At 47.7% G+C, this 17,487-nt stretch overlaps 1 protein-coding gene across 2 annotated transcripts in view; it reads left to right on the forward strand.

Moving 5' to 3' along the window:
• The window catches only part of LOC119969352 (interphotoreceptor matrix proteoglycan 1), a 153,357-nt gene that overhangs the window by 90,263 nt on the left and 45,607 nt on the right, over positions 1-17,487 (forward strand). For both annotated transcript variants that reach the window (XM_038802884.1, XM_038802894.1), the window contains exon 10: positions 16,876-16,952. In XM_038802884.1, the coding sequence (XP_038658812.1) occupies positions 16,876-16,952 (77 nt within the window). The remainder of the gene's footprint in view (positions 1-16,875; positions 16,953-17,487) is intronic.

The following is a 17,487-nucleotide window of genomic DNA, read 5'->3' on the forward strand; positions in this document are numbered from 1 at the left end:
CAGAATGAGACCGTTTCACCCATTAAGTCTGCATCGACCCTCTGAAAGGGCACCCACCTACGCCCCATCCCTGCCGCATCCCCGTAATTCCAATTAGCCTTTGGAAGTTAAGGGGCGATTTAGCATGGCCAATCCACCTAAATCACACAACTTTGGACTGTGGGAGGAAACCTACGCAGACATGGGAAGAACGTGCAGACTCTACAGAGACAGTCACCTGAGGTCGGAATTGAACCTGGGTCCCTGGCATCTTCACATTTAATTTGTCAACATTTATCCGCAACCCAGTTTTCCTGGTTTCCTTCATGGTAGCTGATAATCAAGCTCTTTTCCATCACCTCCATAGATCCCTAATTTAAGGTAGGAATTGTACCAGTCACAGGGGATGTTGAATATTGTCAACAGTGAAGATTCCTTGTGAACCTTCAAGTTGCAGTAGCCATTTCTGGCAGCAAGTTTGCTGAAAACCTTTTTGTCTGCCAGTGATGACAGGGTCTATCCCTGTGTTGGAATAGGAGAGTGATTCCTCTTTGTTACTTGGTTAAGATCTGTGGGATCCGGATAAATTTGCCACTGTCCATTTGGCTTCTCTCTCACAATGATGGAATTAACCCAATCTGCAGGCTCTGTGACTCCAGCAATAACTTTCTTCCATCTCTTGGAGCTCTCTTTCAGCTTTCGTTTTTCTTATCTTAGCACTTCACATGGGGAATAAATCATTGATTTCTCCATTGGATCAATCGTTATTTGATGCTCAAAATCTTCAAAGCATCCAACTGTCTCATCGAAACACTCTGGATACACTGTGCCAGACCTTTCTTGCTTCTCATCAAAGGGCACTTTTCAATGGGTGTATTAATTTCAACCTTCAGTGAATGTTCATCTCCTAGCTTACTGAGATAAACTCTTCACAACTGTTCAACCCAGGATAGCATCTGATTCAGTGGTGTGTGTCGCGCAGTTTTGTGCCTCCCCCATAGTAAAATGTTGCCACAGCCCCATAGGCTGTTCTCCCCTTTTGAGAGGGAGCTGACTGGTGGTGATTTAACCTGAGGGTCACCACACCTCACGCGAGAGGCAAAGTTGAAAATAAGCTCATGCGTAATTCATAAATAACCTCCGTCGGTACAGGAATTGAACCCACATTGTTAGCATCGCTCTGCATCATAAACCGGTCATCCAACCACTGAGTTAACCTGAACTTTTTTTTTATTCTCCAGGGCAGCACAGTAGCACAGTGGTTAGCACAGTTGCTTCACAGCTCCAGGGTCCCAGGTTCGATTCCCGGCTGGGGTCACTGTCAGTGCAGAGTCTGCATGTCCGCCCCATGTCTACGTGGGTTTCCTCCGGGTGCTCCAGTTTCCTCCCACAATTCAAAGATGTGCAGGCTAGGTGGATTGGCCTTGCTAAATTGCCCTGAGTGTCCAGGTGGGATTACTGGGTTACGGGGATAGGTTGGAAGTGTGGACTTAAATGGGGTGCTCTTTCCAAAGGCCGCTGCAGACTCAATGAGCCGAATGGCCTCCTTCTGCACTGTAAATTGTATGATCTATGATCTATGATCTATGACTTCCCATAGCGCAGGGTTATGTAATGTAGGAAACAGCGGTCAATGTGTACATAGCAGAATCCCACAAATGAATAATAGTGACCAGATAATTTCTATTCTTTTACTGAAGTGGATGGGAGAGGAATTTAATCCAGAACAACTCATACTGGGGAGTTTAGAGGAGCAGAGGGACCTTGGGGTGCATGTCCATCAATCCCTGAAGGTAGCAGGAAACATAGGTGAGGTTTAAGAAGGCATATAGGATGCTGTCTTTTATTAGCCAAGGTATAGAATAAAAGATGGTTAAACCCAAGGTGGAGTACGGCTTTATAATTCTGGTCATCATTGGAGGAAGGATGTGATCTGACAAAAAAAAGAGAGCAGAGTAGATTTCTGAGGATGTTATCAAGAATGGATCATTTTAGCCAGAAGGAAAGATTTGATATGCTGGGCTTGTTTTTTTTGCAACAGAGATACTGCGGGTTGATTTAGTTGAGGTGCATAAAATTATGAGGGGCCTAAATAAATAGAATAGAGCCATTTCTGTTAGCATGAGATCAATTACATGGAGCATAGATTTAAAGTAATTTGAAGACGGATTAGGGGGAGTTGAGGAGAAATCTTTTCACTGAGAGTACGGTCAGAGTCTGGAATTCACTGCTTGAAAGGGTGGTGGAGGCAAAAACCCTCATTGCATTGTAAAATAAATTGGATATGAACTAGGAAGACTACAACCGAGAGTGTGAAAGACCAGGTGGGATTCAGCTGGATCACTCGTTTTCTGCTGGCATAGAGAAAATGGGTTAAATGGCATCTTTCTGTGTCATAAATGATTCTATATGTTTTCTTTGAAATGTGTCATGAGGTTTTTATATCCACCTTAGAGAGGTGAGAGGGCCTCAGTTTAATAGTTGATCAGTAAAAACCGCACCTGTGACTGCATTGCACAAATGGGCGGCACGGTAGCACAGTGGTTATCACTGTTGCTTCAAAGCGCCAGTGTCCCAGGTTCGATTCCTGGCTTGGGTCACTGTCTGTGTGGAGTCTGCACGTTCTCCCCATATCTGCGTGGGTTTCCTCCAGTTTCTTCCCACAAGTCCCGAAAGACGTGCTGTTAGGTAATTTGGACATTCTGGATTCTCCCTCTGCGTACCCGAACAGGCGCCGGAATGTGGCGTCTTGGGGCTTTTCACAGTAACTTCATTGCAGTGTTAATGTAAGTAATCTACTTGTGACAACATAGAACATAGAACATAGAACGATACAGCGCAGTACAGGCCCTTCGGCCCTCAATGCTGCACCGACATGGAAAAAACTAAAGGCCATCTAACCTACACTATGCCCTTATCATCCATATGCTTATCCAATAAACTTTTAAATGCCCTCAATGTTGGCGAGTTCACTACTGTTGAAGGTAGGGCATTCCACGGCCTCACCACTCTTTGCGTAAAAAACCCACCTCTGACCTCTGTCCTATATCTATTACCCCTCAATTTAAGGCTATGTCCCCTCGTGCTAGCCACCTCCATCCGCGGGAGAAGGCTCTCGCTGTCCAACAAAGATTATTTTTTTAAAAGCTGTACTGTCAGTCTAGATTTCAGCTCAAATCTCCAGAGTAGGGCTTGAACCCACATCCATGTGACTCAGAAGAGAGAGCAGTGCCAAATAAGCCACTGCTGGCATACTGAAAGAAGTACCTTCCCCAGCATCAATTTCATAGGAAAACCCGAATACCCTTCAGCTTCTACACATTATGCCTTTTGCAGTTTACATCATTTCACAAACCAATCCTTTGGGTTTTAATGGTGGGACTGTACAGCTACTATACTGGTGAGCTGGCCTCCATTAAGAGTTGACCTCTGAAACATAGAGCTGTGATGTGAGTTGAATTCCACAGGATTGCCACTATTATCATTATCTCACAGATTCAAAATGCATACGCCAGCCATTGAGGTGCATGCGCAAGTAAATGATAAGGAAATAAGGGAGAGTATCAAACTGAAGGAAAAAGCATACAAAGTGGCAAAGATTAGTGGGAGACTAGAGGACTGGGAAATCTTTAGGGGGCAACAGAAAGCTACTAAAAAAGCTATAAATGAGAGTAAGATAGATTATGAGAGTAAACTTGCTCAGAATATAAAAACAGAAAGTAAAAGTTTCTGCAAATATATAAAACAAAAAAGAGTGGCTAAGGTAAATATTGGTCCTTTAGAGGATGAGAAGGGAGTTTTAATAATGGGAGATGAGGAAATGGCTGAGGAACTGAACAGGTTTTTTGGGTCGGTCTTCACAGTGGAAGACACAAATAACATGCCAGTGACTGATAGAAATGAGGTTATAGCAGGTGAGGACCTTGAGAGGATTGTTATCACTAAGGAGGTAGTGATGGGCAAGCTAATGGGGCTAAAAGTGGACAAGTCTCCTAGCCCTGTTGGAATGCATCCCAGAGTGCTAAAAGAGATGGCTAGGGAAATTGCAAATGCACTAGTGATAATTTACCAAAATTCACTAGACTCTGGGGTGGTCCCAGTGGATTGGAAATTAGAAAATGTGACACTACTGTTTAAAAAAGGAGGTAGGCAGAGAGCGGGTAATTATAGGCCGGTGAGCTTAACTTCAGTAGTAGGGAAGATGCTGGAATCTATCATCAAGGAAGAAATAGCGAGGCATCTGGATAGAAATTGTCCCATTGGACAGACGCAGCATGGGTTCATAAAGGGCAGGTCGTGCCTAACTAATTTAGTGGAATTTTTTGAGGACATTACCAGTGCAGTAGATAACAGGGAGCCAATGGATGTGGTATATTTGGATTTCCAGAAAGCCTTTGACAAGGTGCCACACAAAAGGTTGCTGCATAAGATAAAGATGCATGGCATTAAGGGTAAAGTAGTAGCATGGATAGAGGATTGGTTAATTAATAGAAAGCAAAGAGTGGGGATTAATGGGTGTTTCTCTGGTTGGCAATCAGTAGCTAGTGGTGTCCTTCAGGGATCATTGTTGGGCCCACAATTATTCACAATTTACATAGATGATTTGGGGTTGGGGACCAAGGGCAATGTGTCCAAGTTTGCAGATGACACTAAGATAAGTGGTAAAGCAAAAAGTGCAGAGGATACTGGAAGTCTGCAGAGGGATTTGGATAGGTTAAGTCAATGGGCTAGGGTCTGGCAGATGGAATACAGTGTTGACAAATGTGAGGTTATCCATTTTGGTAGGAATAACAGCAAACGGGATTATTATTTAAATGATAAAATATTAAAGCATGCTGCTGTGCACCAAACATGTGGATGAGGGTAAAGCAGTTGATGTGGTGTATATGGATTTCAGTAAAGCGTTTAATAAGGTTCCCCACGGTAGGCTATTGCAGAAAATACAGAGGCATCGGATTCAGGGTGATTTAGCAGTTTAGATCAGACATTGGCTAGCTGATAGAAGACAAAGAGTGGTGGTTGATGGGAAATGCTCTGACTGGTGTCCAGTTAATAGTGGTGTGCAACAAGGATCTGTTTTGGGGCCGTTGCTGTTTGTAATTTTTATAAATGACTTGGAGGAGGGCGTAGAAGGATGGGTGAGTAAATTTGCAGATGACACTAAAGTCGGTGGAGTTGTGGACAGTGCAGAAGGATGTTACAAGTTACAGAGGGACATAGATAAGCTGCAGAGCTGGGCTGACAGGTGGCAAATGGAGTTTAATGCAGAAAAGTGTGAGGTGATTAATTTTGGAAGGAATAACAGAAAGGCAGAGTACTGGGCTAATGGTAAGATTCTTGGTAGTGTGGATGAGCAGAGGGATCTCGGTGTCCATGTCCATAGATCCCTGAAAGTTGCCACCCAGATTGAGAGGGTTGTTAAGAAGGCGTATGGTGTGTTAGCTTTTATTGGTAGAGGAATTGAGTTTCGAAGCCATGAGGTCATGTTGCAGTTGTACAAAACTCTGGTGCGGCCGCATTTGGAGTATTGTGTGCAGTTCTGGTCGCCACATTATAGGAAGGATGCGGAAGCATTGGAAAGGGTATAGAGGAGATTTACAAGAATGTTGCCTGGTATGGAGGGATCATATGAGGAAAGGCTGAAGGACATGAGGCTGTTTTCATTAGAGAGAAGAAGGTTAAGAGGTGACTTAATTGAGACATACAAGATGACCAGAGGATTAGATAGGGTGGACAGTGAGAGCCTTTTTCCTCAGATGGTGATGTCCAGCATGAGGGGACATAGCTTTAAATTGAGGGGAGATAGATATAGGACAGATGTCAGAGGTAGGTTCTTTACTCAGAGAGTAGTAAGGGCGTGGAATGCCCTGTCTGCAACAGTAGTGGACTCGCCAACACTAAATGCATTCAAATGGTCATTGAATAGGCATATGGACGATAAGGGAATAGTGTAGAGGGACTTTAGAGGGGTTTCACAGGACGGCGCAACATCGTGGGCCAAAGGGCCTGTACTGCGCTGTAATGTTCTATGTTCTATGTTCTATGATGAGGCAATTACTGAGGTAAAAAATCTGTCACTATCAAAATTTATCAATTCAAAACTGACAGGAGTGATGTATGAAATTTAGCTGGAAGATACTGCAGGTTGAGAGGTAAAAACCTGAGCACACTTGGAAAGGGTTACGTTGAATCTGTTAGTAAATGGTGTATAAACATTTCATTCAGAGCATCGTTACTTCAAAATGAACTGTATCGGACAAGGGGCACAAGCTCAAACTGGGAAAGGGAAATGTCAGGGAATTCTTCGCAATGTGACTGCCATGAGGAATTGACCCTGAATTGGACAATGGAGGCAAAAGCCAGGTGGAGGGAGAACTGTCAGCCTTCGATTAATGTCCTCTATTATCTGTACTTTGTTGTAGCTTTGTGAAATTTTCAAAAATAGAAGCCGTTCTGATTCATCTCTTATCGGGTTTCAGCAAAATTGGTCATGACAGGAGGGACTGTATGAATTAAAAAGAAACTGAAGACTGACTAGCCTGGCATTCACTGGACCAGTAATTACTACAGCCTCAGTCTAGACGGGCGTAGGTGACTTAGCTGGGAAAATTGAGTTTCAGACAGAATTCTATGATTCCCAGCTTACCGTGGAGATTTAACTCCATAATGTGCTTTATCCTATTTTGCTTGGGTTCCTGTCCAGATGTCTGTTTCTTATTTGGGCGAGGAACACTCTGGGGCAGGCTACTGTCCTATGTCGGAATTCCAAACTGTTCCTGGGAGCATGACAGGAGATGGAGTCCAATCACAATCCCACACATGGGGTTCTATCCTGGAATCCTGGTACACCCAATTCCTAATCCATAGAATCACTACATAGAATCCCGTAGAATTCCTGCAGTGTAGAGGGAGGCCATTTGGTCCATTGAATCTTCACCGATCCTCTGAAAGAGCATGCCCAGATCCCCACTCTATCCCCGTAACACCCCACCTAACCTTTAGACAGAAAAGGGAATTTATTTAATTTAGCATGGCCAATCCACCTAATATACACATGTTTGGACTGAGGGAGGAAACCAAAGCACCTGGTTGAAACCCACACAGACATGGAAAGAATGTGCAAACTCCACACAATCATCCAAGATTAGAATCAAACCCAGGTCCTTGGCGCTGTGAGGCAACAATGCGAACCACTATCCCACCGTACCGCCCTGAGGGAGCTGTTCGAGGTGGAGGGTCCGGTCTGCCGGTCTGGTCCATTTTTGCTCCTCCTTATCCACAAGCTGTGCTGTAAAGGAACCTAACTTCTACCTGAAGCTGACTTTGCCTCCCTCCACTACTGGATTTCCTGCGAGGCTTCGGAAACCTGACTGCTTGGGTTTAAACCTGAAAATCTGCCGTTGCCAGCTTCATTATCATATTGAATTGGCCAACCCACCTCTTGGGAGTGTGTTGACTAACCCCCGCCCCGCTTATCCTACATCTAATAAACCCAGACAGAGGTGGATGAAGGTGATTGGCGTGGAGCGTTGATATTTTAAAAATCAAAACATCTCACCCAATCCCAACCCAACTGCTTTGGAAGATTCAAATCCACGCTTTTGTTTGTTTGCTGGTGGGGGAGATGACTTTCTCTATATAATATAGATTGAATGAAAAAATAAAGTTGTATTAAGCAGCAGATAACTAAATGCTCTTTATGAACAGACAGTCGATAAACAAACTATTCTAATGAAGCAGTGTACCTACACAGATCACATCACCATGGTAACACTGTTTTAAAAAGAACAACTTTTTGTATGTTGTTTTAATCAAGTGGAATCAGCATGAAACATTTATTTTGTCAATGCATTTTAGTTCCAAGGTCCATAATGGGTTATTCATGATTAAAAGAATCTTTTATTCATTCTGTTGATGATTGAGTACAGCACCACTTTTACTTGAGACAGCCATTAAACAATGCTAACTTGTATCTCTCTCATGAAAATCCTGCTAGTTGTTATAAGAACATAAGAACTAGGAGCAGGAGTAGGCCATCTGGCCCCTCGAGCCTGCTCCACCATTCAATGAGATCATGGCTGATCTTTTGTGGACTCAGCTCCACTTTCCGGCCCGAACACCATAACCCTTAATCCCTTTATTCTTCAAAAAACTATCTATCTTTACCTTAAAAACATTTAATGAAGGAGCCTCAACAGCTTCACTGGGCAAGGAATTCCATAGATTCACAACCCTTTGGGTGAAGAAGTCCCTCCTAAACTCAGTCCTAAATCTACTTCCCCGTATTTTGAGGCTATGTCCCCTAGTTCTGCTTTCACCCGCCAGTGGAAACAACCTGCCCGCATCTATCCTATCTATTCCCTTCATAATTTTCGATGTTTCTATAAGATCCCCCTGCATCCTTCTAAATTCCAACGAGTACAGTCCCAGTCTCCTCAACCTCTCCTCGTAATCCAACCCCTTCAGCTCTGGGATTAACCTAGTGAATCTCCTCTGCACACCCTCCAGTGCCAGTATGTCCTTTCTCAAGTAAGGAGACCAGAACTGAACAAATACTCCAGGTGTGGCCTCACTAACACCTTATACAATTGCAGCATAACCTCCCTAGTCTTAAACTCCATCCCTCTAGCAATGAAGGACAAAATTCCATTTGCCTTCTTAATCACTTGTTGCACCTGTAAACCAACTTTCTGTGACTCATGCACTAGCACACCCATGTCTCTCAAAGAACTCAATGAGGTTTGTGAGGCACAACCTACCCTTCACAAAACCATGTTGACTATCTCTAATCAAATTGTTCCTTTCCAGATGATTATACATCCTATCTCTTATAAACCTTTCCAAGACTTTTCCCACAACAGAAGTAAGGCTCACTGGCCTATAGTTACTGGGGTTATCTCTACTCCCCTTCTTGTACAAGATTGGTCACATCAATTCAATAGTCTTAGAAAACCTGAAGAAAACTACTATGGAATCAGCCCTCAAACCTGATCGACTAGAACTCGACCCTCAGGCTGCAGAGGCGAAGGAAATTTTCCTACACTGGCTTCGATGTTTCAAGGCCTACCTAGCTGAATCAAGCACATCCGAGACTACAGAGGAGCAGAAACTCAGCCTACTGCACGTATCTCTATGCAACTCAATTGTACCACCTCATATACTGAGGCCCTTGCTATGCTCGACCGATTGTACGTGCGGCCGATAAACGAGGTCTACGCGCGGCACATTTTCACTACCTGCCGCCAATGCCCCGCAGAGTCGCTGGAAGACTTCCTGTGCGATTTAAAAGCCCTTGCTCAGGACTGCAATTTTCAGGCTGTAACGGCCTCCCAGCATATGGAACTCGCTGTTCGTGATGTATACATTGCAGGGCTCAGGTCTAACTATGTGCGCCAGCGATTACTTGAGAAAGGGACCCAGATCTTGGAGGAGACGGTAGAGTTAGCAACGACTATGGAGGTCGCGTTCCGCAGTCTGAACTCATTCCCCGCGGATCAAGCGACCACATCGTGGGCCCTCGACCAGCAACTGCCCCAGGCATGCGCCGCGTGGCCACCCACCCACTATGGAGCGCCAGCGTGCCATTTTTGTGGCCAAGCCAGCCCCAACACCCGCAGCAGCACTGCCCGGCCCGCAACGTGACCTGCAGCAGTTGCGGTCGCAAAGGACACTATGCCCGAGTATGCCTGGCAAAATCAAAACTTTCTAACTCCTCCGCAGTCCAGAGCACTCGCCTCCCAAACTCGCAGACCCCGTAATGCTGCAGCATGTCTGCCGACTCCTCTTCCGCCCGACACGTCCGACTCATGGGGGCCGCCAACTTGACAATCCTCCCCCACGACTGCCTCATCGACTCCGGGAGCACCGAGAGCTTCATACATCCTGACCTGGTAAGACGCTGTTCGCTCCCTATCTTCCCTGCACGGCAAACTATCTCCCTCGCCTCGGGCTCCCACTTGGTCCACATACAAGGGCGCACCGTCGCGACCCTAACGATTCAGGGCGCCAGCTACTCTAATTTCCAGCTGTACGTACTCCCCGACCTCTGCGCCCCACTCTTACTCGGGCTCAATTTCCAATGTAATCTCAAGAGCCTCACACTCAGCTTTGGCGGACCCCTACCTCCACTCACTATCTGCAGTCTAGCGACCCCTATAAATCGAAACCCCTCCACTCTTCGCTAATCTCACTGCTAACTGCAAACCAGTAGCCACTCGCAGCAGGCGGTATAGCCTGCAGGACAGGGTATTTATTAGAGCCGAAGCCCAGCGGCTCCTACGTGAGGGAGTCATAGAGGCCAGTAACAGCCCCAGGAAAGCTCAGGTGGTGGTCGTCAAGACCAGGGAAAAGTTCCGAATGGTGGTTGATTACAGCCAAACCATTAACCGGTTCATGCACCTTGATGCGTACCCACTCCCCAGGATTGCAGACATGGTCAATCAGATCGCCCAGTACCCCATATTCTCCACTGTGGATCAGAAGTCTGCTTACCACCAGCTCCCAATCCGCCCGGAGGACCGCCACTACACGGCGTTCGAGGCAGATGGCCGCCTCTTCCATTTCCTCCGGGTCCCCTTTTGGCGTCACTAATGGGGTCTTGGTGTTCCAACAAACAATGGACCAAATGGTGGACCAGTACGGGCTGCGGGCCACGTTTCCGTACTTGTACAATGTCACCATCTGTGGCCATGATCAGCAGGACCACAACGCTAACCTCCACCGATTTCTCCAAACTGCCCAGAAACTCAATCTCACCTACAATAAGGAGAAATGCGTTTTCCGCACTACCAGACTAGCCATCCTCAGCTATGTCGTGGAAGACGGAGTCCTGGGCCCCGACCCGGACCGTATGCAACTCCCTCTCCCTCATTGTCCCAGGGCCCTCAAGAGGTGCCTGGGATTCTTCTCTTATTACGCCCAGTGGGCCCCCCAGTATGTGGATAAAGCCCGCCCACTATTTAAGATCACTCTCTTCTCACTGTCAGCTGAGGCCCGCCAGGCCTTCAACTGCATCAAGGAGGACATCGCCAAAGCTGCCATGCGGGCGGTGGATGAATCCGTCCCCTTTCAGGTGGAGAGCGACGCCTCAGAGGTCGCTCTCGCCGCCACTCTGAATCAGGCAGGGAGACCAGTCGCCTTCTTCTCCCGAACCCTCTCCGCTTCGGAACTTCGACACTCCTCAGTCAAAAAGGAAGCTTAAGCCATTGTGGAAGCCGCACGGCACTGGAGTTCGACAACTCGCAAAGGGGCAAAATTAAAAATGATAAAATCTTGCGGTGGAGGATCGAACTCTCCTATAATTACGATATCATATATCGACCGGGGAAGCTCAACAAGCCCCCGGATGCCCTGTCCCACGGCACATATGCCAGCGTGCAAGACGAGCGCCTGAAGGCTATCCACAACGACCTCTGCCACCCGGGGGTCACCCAGCCCGCCCACTACGTCAAAGCACGAAATCTGCCTTTCTCCACCGAGGAGGTTAAAGCGGTCACCAGGGACTGCCCGATCTGCGCGGAGTGCAAACCGCACTTCTATAGACCAGACAAGGCCCACCTGGTAAAGGCTTCCCGGCTCTTTGAACGCCTGAGCATCGATTTCAAAGGGCCACTCCCCTCGACCAATCGAAATGTGTACTTTCTTAACGTCATCAACGAATTCTCCTGCTTCCCCTTTGCCATCCCGTGCCCCGATATGACCTCCCGTACAGTCATCAGAGCCCTGCAGTGTCTTCACCCTGTTCGGGTTCCCCAGCTATGTACCCAGCGACAGGGGTTCGTCCTTCATGAGTGATGAGCTGCGTCAGTACCTGCTCGACAAGGGCATCGCCTCGAACAGGACTACCAGCTACAACCCCAGGGGGAACGGGCGGGTGAAGAGGGAGAACACGACGGTCTGGAAGACCGTCCTACTGACCCTCCGGTCCAGGAATCTCCCAACCTCCCACTGGCAGGAGGTCTTCCCCGACGTGCTCCATGCTATTGGGTCCCTCCTATGCACTGCCACTAACCAGACCCCTCACGAACGATTATTTGTTTTCTCTAGGGGCACTACCATGGGGGCTTCACTCCCATCTTGGTTGAGGACACCGGGCCTGGTTCTCCTCCGGAAGCACGTCCGGACACACAAAACGGACCCACTAGTAGAGAGGGTACTACTGCTTCACTCGAACCCGCACTACACCTTTATTGAATACCCCGACAGCCGTCAGGACACTGTTTCCCTCCGGGACCTGGTGCCTGTAGGATCCACCACGACCCCCACCGCCGAGGTACCCCTCACACTACACCCCACCCAACCCCCCACGTCCTGCACCCCCGCGCCTATAGGTTCCCTGCCACGCCCCCACGCCTATAGGTTCCCTGCGCCCCCCTTCGTCCGTCGCACCGGTCACGAATGAAGCTCGGACCGAAACACCCCCGGACTCCACCCTCATACCCACACCGATCGTCACCACCCAGCCACCCGAAGAGGCTGCAACCCCGGTGCTCCGCCGATCCCAAAGGACGACTCGGCCATCGGACCGACTCAACCTGTAGACCCGTCACCCCCACCGGACTTGATTTTTTTTTTACAGGGGGTGAATGTGGTGAATTCATACTGTATTGTAATTCACACTGTATTGCATTGCATTATATTATGTCCTTGTGTTCTCAGTCTGCTCAGGCAACATGTGCCTGGCTCAGTCTGATTCAGTTCAACGTGGTTCACTTGACGGTGGCCCGGATGAGCAAATTCTTTGGGCTGGAGGACAAGTGTGCTAGATGTGGGGGAGGACCAGCGAACCATGTCCACATGTTCTGGGCGTGTCCAAAACTCAGGGGATACTGGCAGGGATTTGCGGATGTCATATCCCGGGTACTGAAGACAAGGGTGGCGATGAGTCCAGAGGTGGCGATTTTTGGGGTGTCCGAAGACCCGGGAGTACAGGAGGGGATAGAGGCCGACGTTGTGGCCTTTGCTTCCCTGATAGCCCGGCGACGAATACTGTTGGCCTGGAGGGACTCAAAGCCCCCAAAGACCGAAGTATGGCTGTCAGACATGGCAAGCTTTCTTGGCTTGGAAAAAAAATCAAGTTTGCCTTACGAGGATCACTATCGCCCGGAGGTGGCAACCATTCATCGACTTCTTCACAGGGAACTAATCGTCAGCAGGGGGTGGGGGGGGGGGGGGGGGGGGGGGGGGGGTAGAATAGTGTCGAGTGGGGGGAAGGATAGGCGGGTCTATCTGCGAGAGTGGTACTGTTATTTGCACTATGTTTTTTGTAATTGGTATCTGCACACTAATAGATATTGTTATTGTTTATAATGCCAAAAATACCTCAATAAAATTGTCTGTTAAAAAAAAAGAAAATCTGGAGACAGTTTTGCCAACACTTCGGGTCGGGGGCAGAGTCAAGGGAAATACCAATTCGGGGGAACCACAGATTTGAGCCAGGGAGGTGGGATGGAAGTTTTCGGAAATGGGAAGAGAAGGGGATTAAGACTCTAAAAGATTTGTTTCTTGGGGGTCGGTTTGCAGGATTGAGGGAGCTCGAAGTGAAATATGGGCTGGAGCAGGGGGAAATGTTTATATACATGCAGGTTCGGGATTTTGCCAGGAAGGAGATACAGAGCTTCCCAGAGGAACCGGCCTCCACATTGCTGGAGGAGGTGCTGTCAACAAGGGGGCTGGAGAAGGGGGTAGTGTCAGCGGTGTATGGAGCTATTTTGTAAGAGGATAAGTCACTACTGGAAGGGATCAAAGCAAAGTGGGAGGAAGAGTTGGGAGAGGTTATAGAGGAGGGGGTCTGGTGTGAAGTGCTCCGGAGAGTAAATGCCTCCACCTCATGTGCGAGGTTGGGGCTGATACAGCTGAAGGTGGTATATAAAGCGCACCTCACGAGGGCGAGGATGAGCCGATTCTTTGAAGGAGTCGAAGATGTGTGTGAGCGTTGCAGGGGGGCCCCCGCGAATCACGTTCATATGTTTTGGTCCTGTCCAAAGCTAGAGGATTACTGGATGGAGGTTTTTAGGGTGATTTCCAAGGTGCTGCACGTGAAACTGGACCCGGGTCCCCTGGAAGCCATATTCGGGGTGTCGGACCAGCCAGGGTTGGAAACGGATGCGGAGGCAGATATTGTAGCCTTAGCCTCGTTGATCGCCTGAAGGCCGATCCTGATGGGATGGAGAGCAGCCTCTCCACCCTGTGACCTGGCGTGGCAGGGGGGGGGACCTGTTGTAATACTTGACTGTTGAGAAGGTTAAGTTTGAACTGAGGGGAAGGATGGAGGGGTTCTACAAGTCATGGGCATTATTCATTATGCACTTTCAAGAACTGGATAACATCGAACATTAGTTGGGGGGGGGGGAAGGGTGGGAGGGTTGTGGGGGAGGGGGGCTGTGTGTATTAAGGTTGATTATGGGTAATCCCGGATTCCTTTTTGTCATTTGTTTATGTAAACAAGCGGGCTAATGTTTGGGGGTTGGTGGGAGGATGGGATCGTTGTTATTGTTATGGGGATTGACATCTTTGTTACTGATTATTGTTTATTGTTGGTGCGTGTAAATTCGGGAGAAAATGTGAAAAAGGAGGAGAATAAAAATATATTTTAAAAAACTGTGCTGACATGGTCAGATATTCACAGTATGTAAAAAGGTGTTTGCCCACCCTAAAGCAGCTGCCAACAATGTGGAGTATGTAGCTCCACACAATGCTTAGAATTGAATTGAATGACGTGACACATTAAGTAGTTGCAGCACTTTGACTGGTCGATGTGATCGGTCTCCAGTGGCAGCAATTGATCCTCAGATATCAATACCTTTGGAACCCCTGCCAGAATATGTAACCTTTACACCCCACGGAGCCAGGTCACAGGAATTGACTTTAACCCGATTTGTGCTGTGATGAGAAGCCAATAAATAACCCACTGTAGACAATAGTGCTTTATTTTTGACACAATGCGCTTTTCCAGTTAGCTTTAAGCATTGCCACGTCGTTCAACTATTCCACAATTTTGAAACATTAAACAATTCTATTGAGGTAAATTCATTCAGTTCAGATTAACAGGAATTTCATCTCATTAGAATAGCATCGATAAAAGCTGTTCTAGTCAACACTGACTGGGTGATGGAGGGCCTTAGAATCTTGAGTTCAGGCCAATGCAGGTTGAATTTTCCCCCTCTGCCAGCTCTAAATATTCTCATTAAAATTACTTGAAAAGCTGTGTCCACCCACTTCCCATGGCCATTAGGCCACAGCACAGAACTTCTCATTGTACATCTTGAATTGGTATGAAGTTGTCTTTCTCAAACCACAATGATAGTTAATGAGGGAAATGGAAAATGTCATACTGAACTTGCAACAAGCAGGGATCAACAAATATGTTTTACTACAGTGAGGAGAGGTCGGAACAAATGCACATTGTTGGAGAAAAGTCGAGGAAGATTCCCTTTCCGTTAACTCAAATTGTATCTGACTCATGCTTGGACCTGACACTTAATGACTGGGGGAGCTGATGGTGTAGTGGTACTTTCACTGCATGAGTAATCCAGAGACCCAGGGTAATATTCTGGGGTTAAAATAAAAGCAAATCACTATGGATGCTGGAATCTGAAACAGAAACAGAAAATACTGGCCAACCTCAGCAGCTTTGACAGCATCTGTGGAGCGAGAACGGAGCTAACATTTCGAGTCTGAACGACTCTTTGTCAAAGATGGGGACCTGGGGATTCTGGGGACCTGGCTTTGAATCCCACAAGGGCAGATGGTGAAATTTGAATTCAACAAAAAAGTCTATTGATGACCATGAAATCACTGACGCAAAAACCCATCTGGTTCACTAATGCCCTTTAGAGAAGGAAATCTGCCATCCTTACCTGGTCTGACCTACATGTGACTCCGTGACTCCAGGTCCACAATGACTCTTAAATGCCCTTTGAAATGGCCTGTCTGTTCAAGGGCAGTCAGCGATGAGCAATAAATGTTAGCCCAGCCAGTGACACCCATGATTTTTTTTAAAATCGAAAGTAGTTGCAGTAAGCAGGAACCTTGGGTGGGATTTTCCCATCCCGCCCCATCGCGTTTTACAACGGCGTGAACGGGCCGCTGCCAGGAGTAATTTTGGCCCCTAGAGGGGGCCAGCATAGCACTGGAGCGGTTCATGCTGCTCCAGCTGATGATCCCGGCGCGAACTGTGCGCCACGGGATCCACGCATGCACAGTGGCACCGGCCCTGACGCAACATGGCGCAGGGCTTCAGGGGCCGGCGCGTAGGAAATGAAGCCCCCAGCCAGAGAGGCTGGCCCGCCAAACGGTGGGCCCCAGTCGCGGGCCAGGCAACATCGGAGCCCCCCCCCCCTCCCCCTCCCCCATGGTCGGGCACCCCCTCCCCCCAACCTTTCAACGCCGAGGTCCTGCTGGCTCAGAGCAGGTTAGAACAGCATCGGCGGGACATGTTTTTTTTCTTACAGCTGCTCGGCCCATCCGGACCGGAGAATCGGCGGGCCAACTGCATGGAGCGGCCCACGACTGGCGCCGCGCCGGGGCGGCATGGCCCAATCACGGGGATTCTCCGGCCTGGCCCAGGGCTGGGAGAATCCCACCCCTTGTTTGTAAAGGCACAGAAAGGAGCGGTGTAACCACACAAGTCCATGTGATGTTCATGTTCCACACAAGCCTTGTCCCATCTTACTTCATCTAACCCTGTCAGCATAATCTTCAATTCCCTTCACCACCACATATCTATCTAGCTTCAGTTTAAATGTACACATGCTATACCCTCAACTACTCCGCATGGTAGCGAGTTCCACATTCTTCCACTCTAGTGGTTACTGAATTTAAAGAATTTGGGAATTTTTAAATTGAAGAATTTTTAAGTTTTATGACACAGAGCATTTATTGATTCTTTCCCTGCAGAAATTAATGTGCTTCCTGCAGCATCTGATGGTCTCGGCCAACTGGATCCCAACATGGCTCCAACTCCCATCAAACCGGTATTGTGCCCTGTATCCTATGAATTTCTTTGACAGTTTTAAAAATAATTTATCGTATCTGGTATATTACGGACGCTAAGTGTCATGTTTACAAAGAGGCACTCCATTCTGCCAAGGGGCTTTGTGTTTAGTTGCCCATATGTCAACAGTGAATTGATTGTGACAGATAGTTGACATGGGATCAATATTGCGGCATTTCTCCATCACCTGGAGCGGCCCACTCTCCTCCCTTTCACTATAGGATTGTGGATTTTTGCATTAGTCAGGGCAGAATGTTTCTCTTTACAGAGCCCAGTGTAAGGAAAATCAGATGGGTTCTGTTACAGGCAAACCAGATGCCCATCAGCGTTTCCTGCCAGTATTCCACCCACATGAAGCTTAATGTCAAGGAGGTAGAGACAAGTTGATAATTTAGATTTAGGATGAGCTTGGAGAATTAAACAAGGGCAGCACGGTAGCATTGTGAATAGCACAATCGCTTCACAGCTCCAGGGTCCCAAGTTCGATTCCGGCTTGGGTCACTGTCTGTGCGGAG

Source organism: Scyliorhinus canicula, chromosome 1 (genome assembly GCF_902713615.1).
Source record: "Scyliorhinus canicula chromosome 1, sScyCan1.1, whole genome shotgun sequence".
Lineage (NCBI taxonomy): Eukaryota > Metazoa > Chordata > Chondrichthyes > Carcharhiniformes > Scyliorhinidae > Scyliorhinus > Scyliorhinus canicula.